The sequence below is a fragment of the Ctenopharyngodon idella genome, chromosome 6, assembly GCF_019924925.1.
Source record: "Ctenopharyngodon idella isolate HZGC_01 chromosome 6, HZGC01, whole genome shotgun sequence".
In the NCBI taxonomy this organism is placed as follows: Eukaryota; Metazoa; Chordata; class Actinopteri; order Cypriniformes; family Xenocyprididae; genus Ctenopharyngodon; species Ctenopharyngodon idella.
In genome coordinates this window covers 13,984,480-13,995,991 of record NC_067225.1, presented here as the reverse complement: position 1 = coordinate 13,995,991, position 11,512 = coordinate 13,984,480, and the positions used below count along the sequence as shown (strand labels likewise).

General features: G+C 37.4%; 1 protein-coding gene across 4 annotated transcripts in view; it reads right to left on the bottom strand.

Moving 5' to 3' along the window:
* Positions 1-2,192: 2,192 nt before the first annotated feature.
* The window catches only part of rptor (regulatory associated protein of MTOR, complex 1), a 288,348-nt gene continuing 279,028 nt past the window's right edge, over positions 2,193-11,512 (bottom strand). For all 4 annotated transcript variants that reach the window (XM_051898081.1, XM_051898084.1, XM_051898082.1 and 1 more), the window contains 5 exons: positions 9,296-9,423; positions 7,258-7,344; positions 7,045-7,161; positions 6,725-6,854; positions 2,193-5,351 (listed from right to left, as the gene is read on the bottom strand). In XM_051898081.1, the coding sequence (XP_051754041.1) occupies positions 5,283-5,351; positions 6,725-6,854; positions 7,045-7,161; positions 7,258-7,344; positions 9,296-9,423 (531 nt within the window). In that variant the 3' untranslated portion in view covers positions 2,193-5,282. The remainder of the gene's footprint in view (positions 5,352-6,724; positions 6,855-7,044; positions 7,162-7,257; positions 7,345-9,295; positions 9,424-11,512) is intronic.

The window sequence follows — 11,512 nt, the reverse complement described above, 5'->3', positions numbered from 1 at the left end:
TTATTCCTGCTTTAAATATGAAACCGTGTCTGGCTTTCAGTCTTCCTGTAATCAGACTTTTGTGGACACAAAGCAGTGACACATTTAAAGGGATAGTTCAACCAAAAATTTTAATTTTGTCATCATACTCACCCTCAAGTTGTTCCAAACATGTACAAGTTTCTTTCTTCTGTTGAACATAAACAAAGATATTATGAAGAATGTTGGTAACCAGACAGTTGACAGTAGCCATTGACTTCCATAGTAGAAAAAACAAATACTATGGAAGTCAATGGCTACCGTCAACTGTTTGATTACTAACATTCTTCAAAATATCTTCTTTTGTGTTTAACTTAAGGGTGAGTAAACAATGTCAGAATTTAAATTTTTGGGTGAACTATCCCTTTATCCCTCTATCACTCTGCATCACAAGAATGACAATCTTTCATTTGAAGGCCATGTTTCTAGCATCTGTAAAACCGCATTCTTCCATCTTAAAAATATATCTAAACTACGACATATGCTCTCAATGACAAATGCAGAACAGTTAGTTCGTGCGTTCATGACCTCAAGGCTAGATTACTGTAACGCTCTACTGGGTAGTTGTTCCGCTCACCTGATAAACAAACTACAGCTCGTACAAAATGCAGCAGCTAGAGTTCTTACTAGAACTAGGAAGTATGACCATATTAGCCCAGTTCTGTCAACACTGCATTGGCTTCCTGTTAAACATCGTATAGATTTTAAAATCTTGCTAATTACTTACAAAGCACTAAATGGTTTAGCTCCCCAATACCTGAGCGAGCTCTTAATGCATTATAGTCCTTCACGTCTATTGCGATCTCAGAATTCAGGCCAGCTGATAATACCTAGAATATCAAAATCAACTGCAGGAGGTAGATCCTTCTCCTATTTGGCACCTAAACTCTGGAACAATCTTCCTAGCATTGTTCGGGAAGCAGACACACTCTGTCAGTTTAAATCTAGACTAAAAACGCATCTCTATAACTTGGCATACACATAACACATTATCAATTTATTTTTTCAAATCCGTTAAAGGATTATTAGGCTGCATAAATTAGGTCAGCCGGAACCGGGAACACTTCCTATAACACCAGATGTACTCATTATACATCAGAAGAAGAACGGAATCTACGCTAATATTAGTCTTTCTGTTTATCCCGAGGTTTACCGTAGTCAACTGGATCCAGGCCGGATCCAGGTGAGATTGAGGACCTACGCCTTGACACGACCACAACGCACCCCTGAAGTGTCAGCAGAGATTAAGTCAACTAGATCATCCATTGTGAAGGCCTCATCGACACGACAGCCAGTGGCACAACTCCTCAACAAACCGTCCATACCGGCGTGATGAATACAATGGATTGAACTGGAATAAATACTTTGAATGTTGCGATCCTATCGGGCTTATGATAGCTACCTGAATCGTAACAAAGCACTGTTTGCCAGAGGAGAACTGGCCCCCCGACTAAGCCTGGTTTCTCCCAAGGTTTTTTTCTCCATTTTAACACCTATTTGCCACCTATTTGCCACCTGATGTCACCTGTTGGAGTTTGGGTTCCTTGCCGCTGTCGCCTTTGGCTTGCTTAGTTGGGGACACTTGACATTTGATATTCAATCGTGCTTTGCATCTGCATACATTGACAGCATTTTGTTTAAGAGCTGCTGTGCAGCCAAAATTATATACCATTTATCACTGTAAAGCTGCTTTGACACAATCTGCATTGTAAAAAGAGCTATATAAATAAAGGTGACTTGACTTGACAATTGCTTTTGTTCTAGAAAACACTTTTTGCAAGAAAGCAAGAAAAAAATTTAATAGTACTCATAGTAAATATAGTATATTTTGTTGTACAGTAATAGTAATTAATATAACATTTAAATGGTTTGACAAAATGTCTTATTTTATACGCACTCACACGTGTATAAATTAAGACATTTTGCGAATTACATGAAGTGATCTTGTGAAAAGGTTGTTTAAAATGGTAAAAAATGTGACTTGTTAAATGGCCCAAGATATCCACACGTGCCTCATGTAACCTAAAATCTTGATTTTTAATTAAAAAAAAAAAAAGAGTTTATGGACATTTGTCAACTAACAAAATACATAAAAATAAAAACTATGCCAACATTAAAAGGAACTGGATAAAAGTATGACAGAAACAAAGCAAAGAGACAAATAAAGCAAACTGTACCTTTATGTATCTGGTTTATTTGAATGCTTTCTTCTCGTCTTTTAAACCATGGTGAAAAAGCAGTCTACAGCCATGGAAAACCCCTGATTGTTTCAATTCATTTCAATTCTTTTACTTTAAAATGTTAAAACCCAAAGCAGGATTAGTAGAGCAGTGATTTCCAGTTTGATAAAGCCAGAGTACATCCCCGACTCCCTAACAGCGGGATGAAAAACGGTATATTCTGATGGGAATATATACCGGCACAATTCATAAACAAATCCACTGATAGTGCTAAACCAAACTATCCTTTCAATGAAAACAAATGTCCAAAGGGGGCAGAGAATCCAACAAGAGACTAAGGGTCCTGGGGAAAGCGAAGGACAAATGTGCTTTCTCTTTCCCTTCAGGGATTAATGCGAACACAGCAAGAGAATGGCAGCCACACCATGAAATACAAGTCAAAATACAAAGAAAAAAAAAAAGGACTGGAAAAGAAGAAGAGATTAAAAGATGAAAAAATAAAAACTTATCCAGTTAAAAGTTTAAATACAGATATTACATAAACTGGTTACAAAAGTAATAACATCAATTCAAGCACATTCCAAGAACTGGATTTTGGGAAGGTAAGAATTAAACATATCTGCCAGTCATCATCTCACATCATCAGTGACGAGTCAGAAAATCAGGGTGCTAGAGTTGATGGACACTACACACAAGGATGTTTACCTTCACCATCTCAATAGATAAAACAACAGACTCAGGACTAGGGTCAATTCAACTAATCAAGGAGCTAAGCTCAAAATGTACTATAATTTTTCCATTTATCTATTATTTGATTTTAAGACATTAATTAAATTTCCCTAAAGAAGTGTAATTCGACTGTGACATGATTGTCCCAAAGGAAAATATCTATGAGCTGTGTACATATTTCACAGTATTTGATCCAGGCCTGTTTCCATCAGTCACCTCACATTAAAAGTTCAGATATGCTCGCAGAAATTTTTACTAGGATGTGAAATGAAAAAACAAACAAAACGCTTTGATCAGAGCTGTTATAAAAATACATTTCCATCCTGATCAACCCTTCTAGTTTTATTAACTGGTAATAAATGTATCAGCAACTCAAAGTACCTTACAAAATTGAACTTAGCACTAACTTTTATTCAGATTATGTACTTTTATTCAGACATTATGTAAATAATGTCAATTCGCTTAATATTAAAAAAGCTCCACCTGATTTTTCTGCTGTACTTTAGGGATAGCTCACCCAAAAAATTAATACAGAATAATTTACTTGCGCTCATGTTCTGCCACACCTGTGTGACTCGGGAAATGCCTGGTCCCCATCCACTTGTGCTAATCAAAGTGTTCAAAGTGTTTGGACACTTTGATTAACATCTCCTTTGTGTTCCACAAATAAAAAGGTCATGCAGGTTTGGAATGACATATGGGTGAGTAAGTGATTAAATGTGCGTATTTTTGTGAACTACCCCTTTAGGCTTTTAGTAAACACTATCATTTTCATTCTTGTACAAACTGATAAAAGTTGTGGGACACACACACACACAAAACCTCTATGAATCACAAGCTCTAAATACTCAAATTTGGAAATACAATTAATTCAGCAAAGCTAACAGTAGCACCGAACAAAATCAGACTTTGTGTGTACATATAAGTGCTATAATGAGAAAGTCATGATATTTGTATTTGATTCCACATAATGCTGTGTCACTCCAGTGGTTTTCAGCCTTGGACCCACCGCTCTGCACATTTTGTATGTCTCTCTTATCTTATATTCAGTTCATAGATCTCTCACCTAATGAGCTGATGACCAGGTGTGTTAAATAACGGAGATATTTGAAATGTGCAGAGCGGTGAGTCCCCAGCACCAGGATTGAAAACCACTGCTCTATGTTTAACCAAAAGATTAGACATTCACTGAGTGACAGAAAAAGTGAAAGTGGAAACAGATCTGGACAAACAAACTGCAACATCATGATAGGCTACAAATGTGAAATAGTCCTTTTTATGTTCTGTCCACTGCACTAATTTTTCACTGAGGAAAAATAACAATGGAAACCATCTTTGATTTTAAGACCAAATGAGTTTGCACAACAGATTACAGAAGAACTTCTGGAAAAAGCAGTCTTTTCAGAAGATGGGGAGGGGGTAAATGATGAAGGTGATGATGACCAAGAGAACAAAAGTTTTGGCGCTGCAAAAATAGGTAGTGTGGCATTTCCAGGGGGCTGTGTGTTTACGTATGACTCTTGAATGCAAGCTTGATGTTATTGTACTGCCCAAGTACCAAAAATAGATCGAAAACTCACTCTCTCTTCTTATCTTTACATTTCTGTCTACAAATCTTCATCCTGATTATTCAAGCTCATCTTTAAGAAACTTGGCTTAGTGTGGATGCAAATGGGGGGCAGGCCCTATTGTCCACGTCCAGTGCTTTAAGATCAGAGTCATGTGTGTTGTTGTGGTGTAATGCAGCATTTGTGTATATGCAGTCCAAAAAAGTGTTTTGATGTTGAGGGGGTTTGGCACTGTGTGTGAACATGTTAAGCCAGGATGTGTGAGGAAGGTTGTGACTGGCGAGTAGGAGCGCTGCACAGGTTGGCTATTTCTTCACATAAGAAGAAAAGCAGATCCAACTGTACTTCAGCAGAGATATGACGAGGCACGTGGCTTCAGAGAGAACCCACTGGGCAACGGGCCTTCCACAGTCAGCCTGGAAAACCCAGCTTCTGGAAGTTTGTCATCTTAGTCTCTTGAGTTTAGGTCGATCTCTCTCACTCTGTAGGGTTTTGCATGAGGTTAACAGTTCCAAGACAGTCAAACCCAGCCAACATCGGCCGAACCATAAAGTTTTAAGATCTTTATATGCAATTTAAATAATATACACTCCTCTGCACAGCCAAGTGTACAATCAATAAATCCATAATGAGAATTATCTTGAGAATAATAATAATGATACTAATATAGTCATCATGTGTGGGTTCAGCAGCCTTCTTTAGACATTCATCATGGTTGTTGCATATGTACAGGAAGTCATTTACATCCAAGGGGGTCAGCAAAGGTCAAAGGTGAGAGGTCATGATGTTATCTGAGTCTCTTCTCTGCGGAGTAGATGGACATGTAGTAGTCATTACTGCCCACGGCCAGATGAGGCTGAGGAGGTAAAAGAAAAGGAAGAGGATTATATATGTAAAGTTTTCATTTTCTATTGCAAGTGTTCCACAAAAATTCAACACAAAGTGCGCACATCTAACAGGCAAAACAGCTCAATAAGGGTGCTCAACCACAAACAAATTGTAAAAAAGGAAGGAAAAGTTGGCACACCACAGCTGCAAAAATAGAAAAATATTTATTCCATGTTTTCACCACAAGTGACATTTCAAGCCCAGTTGCTCTTCATGCATATGTCATGTCATATGTCATGTGGATGTATGCAAAAGCAAAAACTGCTTGCATTGATTCCATCGTATAGAGATAATAATCGGAGGCATCACTGATTTAAAGTAAGTAGTATTTGGCTGGTCTTCCATATCTTCCATAAAGCCTTAAATATATTATTTGACTGACTGATTTACAATGTACAGCATGCATGCTACTTGCTTATCAAGATGCTGTTGTACCTATTTGTATATTTTATTTCTTACATTTTATTCTCCTCCATTTTTATTCTTAAGTTTATCTCTCAAGTTTATCTTCACTGCTGGGAGGATCTTAGACCAATTTTAGAGAGAACTACCCTGACAAAGAGAGTACAACAGGAGCATGGCAAAGGTGACATGATTCATGGCATCATTTTTTTTCCAAAATGATTGGTTCTTCATTTGTATAATTCTCTGTTACTAGGTAAAAGCAAATTTGGATTTCTTGATTCTTCTTCTTCTTACTTAAGCTTGATACTCAAGTCATGAGGTTATACTGTATATTTTAAAAGCCATCTAGTCTTTTCAATCTGCATCCGTTATTTTAACACAGTAAATTTGGCCCAGAGGTGTTAAACAAGCAAATTTTTCCAACATGCAGCTTCCAAGTTTCAAGTCCCTGAGCAGCATTTTATTTTTTGTAGAAAAATATTTAGTTACATGCTGCTATTCAGCCGGTGTTCTGACGTAGAACCTGGAAGCACTGAGTGCTGTGTTTACTACGTGAACAGTGTAGGAGACTGACATGGAAGAGAAGAAATTGTTGAAGAAATTTTGGTTTGTTTTTTTGCGCACAAAAAGTATTGTTGTTGCTTCATAAAATTAAAGATGAACCACTGTAGTCACATGGACAATTTTTACGATGTCTTTACTACCTTTCTGGGCCTTGAAAGTGGTTATAATGTTGCAGTCTATCGAGGCCAGAAGGCTCACAGATTTTATCAAAAGTATCTTAATTTGTGTTCCGAAGATGAACGAAGGTCTTGTGGGTTTGGAACGATAGAATTTTCATTTTTGTGTGAACTAACCCTTTAAAGTAGTTTTCCCAACACTGCAGCTTATAGAAATAAAGACATTTCTCCGTCTTCATTGAGAAACGTGTCTTACCCAGTAAGGGTGGAAGGCCAGGCAGCTGATGGCTCCAATTCTCTGCCCCATGAAACCATCATAGTATTTAATGTTGCTGATCACATCCCCATTGGAGTTATACACAGCTATAAACTGATTCATAGAGCCACTGGAGAGAGAATGAGAGAAAAAAGTGTGCAATCAGTGCTTTCTTTAAATAAACTGAATTCTAAATTAACTACGTGATGTTACGAGCAGAATTATTAGTTAGTTTAATCAAGGTTTTTTCTAAACAGCAATATTTTGCACAATAGAACTGAATGTATGAATCATATAGAAGGTGCATGTGCATCTCTCACCAAGCGAACAGGTTTGCCTGTGGATGGATGTCCAGAGCCGTCAGTCCTTTCACTGTCTGCAAGACGTTGATTGATTCTGGCGTCCGTGGGTCAAAGAACCGCACATCTCCATTCACACTACAAGACAGGGGAACCAAATTGTGAGCTGACTACAGTAAGAGCGTAAGTTCTTTGATGAAGTGATATAAATTATGTGGAGAAAAAAGCAGTTACCTGACACTGATAATGTGTCCTTCGGGCTCCTTCTGCAAGTGTGCCTTCACCACCCAAGCACCGTGTTCCCTATACGTCATCACACGACTGGAAAAAAGAGATATTTGGATAGTATAAGCCAATCAGGAAGCATTATGGAACACTGAACACTAGAGGGTGCTGCAGGAATAAAAATGCAACATAACACAGAATAACAGTTATTTCTGTAGTTACAGCATATTGAAGAAATCATAGTTTTTTTTAGAAGGGTGTTTCTTACACTATGGGGATTTTTGGAACTGTGGACTTACACTACTATTCACTATTACTAGTCTGGTGTCAGTAAGATTTTGAAAGAAATGAATTCTTTTATTCAGCAAGGATGCATTAAAGGGGTAGTACACCAAAAAATGAAAATTCTGTCATCATTTACTCACCCTCATGTCGTTCAAACCTGTATGCATGTCTTTCTTCTACTGAACATATGTATGCATTTTTTTCCATACAGTGTAAGTTAATAGAACCAAAACTGTCAGGTTTAGAAATAAAGAAATACAGGTTTGGAATGACATGAGAGTGAGTACATTTTTAATTTTTTGAGTGGACTATCCCTTCAAATTGATCAAAATGACAGAGACTTTAACATTATGCTAGAAAATCAATGTTACAAAAAATCTATTTCAAATAAATGCTATTCTTTTGAACTTTCTGTTCTTCAAAGAATTCTGGGGTGGGTGGGATACTAACAACGTGCAACTGGAGAATCACTGGAGAATTTAGTGGAATTTCAAGAATAATTGTTTTTCAGTTAAACAAGTCATTTCTATCACAGTGTAACTTACACCACATCTCAAATATTATATTGTGTTTAAATACATTCTGTTATAGAAATGTTTTGAATAAAATGGCATACTTTATCTTTATCTGCTATATATGTATCCTTTATGTATCCTAAATACATACAATTAAATATTTATTTTAATACAATATATATTTTTACATCATCATGACAAAATGACAGCACAATTTGGAAATAATCATTTTTTTCATAATAAATATATTGTTCAAAAGTGATATTTACCTGCATCATGTCTCCTATTTTAAGCATGTTATTTACTTTAAGCATGTTACTTCTATATTATATATATATATATATATATATTTTTTTTTTTTTTTAAGAATTAAAGTGTGAATCTGGAAAAAGGGTTAAAAAAAAATCTATAAAAAAGTAACCAGAAGAAATACCCTTAAACTAGACTGAAAATATGACCATGAACACTCCAGCAATGTAATTTGTGGCAAGGATGTCCACGTATGGATTCTGCATTCTGTGACAGAACTTTAGCGTGTATGCAAAGGTCAGAATGCACGTTTACTTCGATTTCACTAAACAATTTATGCTCTTAAAGTATAGTGGCTCTCAGGCTGCATGCAAATTAATGAAAAGGAACTCAACAACAGTGTGACAGAGGAAATGTCAGCCTGAGCTGTGGGACACAGAGGTGGAGTGTTTAAAGGCGCATGAAAGAAAAGAAATAATAAGGCACGAAAGAGAGCTGACGGATGTGACTAGCAGAGGGGAAATCTTGAGTCTTTGGAAATGTTAGCACCGAAGGGAGCTGTTAAATTAGCATTATTTAAATATTCATAGGGCTTTTTATGACTTAATTACACTGTTTTCTCATGGAATTTGCAGGTGATAGTGTGTGAACACATGGAGATATGATTTATTGTTACAGACACTTTTGTCCAACCAAGTCCAAATGCAAGACAAAATAAGCCCAGTGGTGCTGAACAGGAGTGACATGCCTGTAGCCACCAGACTGCCTATTCATTTTCTGTTCTAGCCAGTTAATTCATACTAGTTGTGACACCACATCAGAGATGAATACATTTATGATTCAGTAATATGACTCTTTTTAAAGGTTTCTGAGGGTTGATTCTGTGATTTGATTCTCCCCAAAGGTCAACAACAGCTCATTCCTTTATGATTCATCTGAGGTGTTAGGTTTGATAGGGTAATGATTCTACAATCAGAGCTCTGTGGAAGGAGACACACCATTCGTTAGGTCCCATTCTGCGGTCATACACCCGAACAGATCCATCTCCAAGACCTGCAGCTACCAGTGACCGCTGAGGATCACATGACAGGCTGGTCACACAGCTGTCTGCTCCTGTTGGGATGTCCTGCAACAGAGACACAAAAGCTGAATGAGTTAATGAAGGCGAAACAACAATCTAAAACTTTAGGGCTTAAATTAAAGCTGGAAATCACCAATGCAATACAGTACATCTCAGAATACGCTTCAGTACGCATGCGAGAACCAATGAGGTTCATTCTTGTGTGTTTCGCAGCACGTTTGAGGTTTGTTCTTGTGCGAAAATTTAGACTAAACCGCTCGATTCATATGGATTAGTTTTACAATCTCTTCATGAACTTTTTGAAGCTTCAAAGTGGTAGTTGCGTAGCTGTCAATGGAGAGTACAGAACTGGCTCAGAATTTATTAAGAATATCTTCATTTGTTTTCTGCAGAAGAATGAAAGTCTTACTGGTTTGGAACAACACAAGGGTGAGTAAATTATGACAGAACTTTCATTTTTGGGTGAACTAACCATTCAAACTAAATTAATACTTACGAAAAACAATAATACAAGGATCTGCAGTATCAGTCAATGGAAATGTTCAAGTGGGAACTTTGCAAAGTTGGACTTTTAGGGAGACAGCAAAAACAGAAAGAGCCAGAGAGAGAATGATGGGGGAAAAAAACGTATTATCTACAGTAACTATGATCTAAGCAAGAAAGTGGTGCACATACAGTGGGTTTGAAAAGTCTACACACTGCTGTTAAAAAAAGCTGTCTTTTGTTATGAAAACATGAAACAGAGATAAATAATATCAGAACTTTTGCACATTTAATGTAAAGATTACAACATACTGTATATGCAATGCCACTGAAAACCAAAGTGACAGATTTGCAAGAAGAAGAAGAAGAAGAAGACGACTTAGTTGAACCCCCCTTGGATTGTACTACAGCAGACTGTTTGAATAGGAGTCTATCAGCTTGGCACAACCTCACTTGGGAATATTTCAATCATGTAAACTCTCGGAACAGTTTTTAGCATGTTATTGAATATGGTAATGTTAATGTATTTGGTCTTGGCGGACAAGGTCTGCTACACTGCTGCTGTTTATTATTGCTGCTGCAGAGCAAGTATGAATTTTCTACTGTTAATAGATATACAGACAAGCTGCTGTGAGCATGTAATAAATGCTGCTACTCCATAAATAGACATGCATAAATCCCCTAACAGTTCTAATCAGGTGAAGTTGGGGGAGATGGAGACTGCATCTAAAGGACCTATCAGCCTGTGGCCTCTAGAGTTTCATGACTGAACTAGATATGTTCCCACTCTTCTTTGCAAAAACATTGCAGATCAGCAAATTGCGAGGGCATCTCCTGGGCACAGCTCTCTTCAGGTCCTCCACAACTTTACTCTGGCTGGGCCATTCCAAAACATTATTTTTTTTATTTGCTGAAGCCATTATTTTGTTGATTTGGTTGTGTGCTTTAGATCATTGTCATTCTGAAAGGTGAAAGTTCTCTTCATTATCAGCTTTCTTGCAGATACCAGAAGGTTCCGTGCCAAAAATCAACTGGATAATTGGAGCTATTCATGATTCCCTCCACCTTCACTTAAGCCCCAGTTCCAGCTGAAGAAAAGCAGCTCAAAGCATGATGCTGCCACCACAATGCTTCACCACAGGTATGGTGTTCTTGGCCTTGTAAGACCATAACACATTTTTCCATGTGGTTTTGGGAGACTGGATATATGTTTTTGCAAAATTTAGCCAGGCTTGGATGTTTTTTGTTTTTTTCAAGTCAAAAAAGTCTTGTGTCTTGCCACCCTGACCCATAGCTTAGACAGATGGAGAATACAGGAGATGCAGGGAGCAACCAGTACTTGGTAGAAAGAGTTGAAACACTTAATGTTGCTGTAGGCCTCTTGACAGCCTCCCTGACTAGTTTTCTCTTTGTCTTGTCATTCATTTTGGACATTTTTCTTGATAATGTCACTGTTGTGCCATACTTTCTCCATTTGTTGATGACTATCTTCACTGTGTTCCATGGTATATCCAATTCCTTGGAAATTTTTTGTAGCCTTCACCTGAGCGATACCTTTCGACAATAAGTTTCCACTGATGCTTTGTAAGCTCTTTGTGGCCCATGGCTCTTGTAGTAGCATGCAACCAAGATGATGATGTCAGAAAACTCT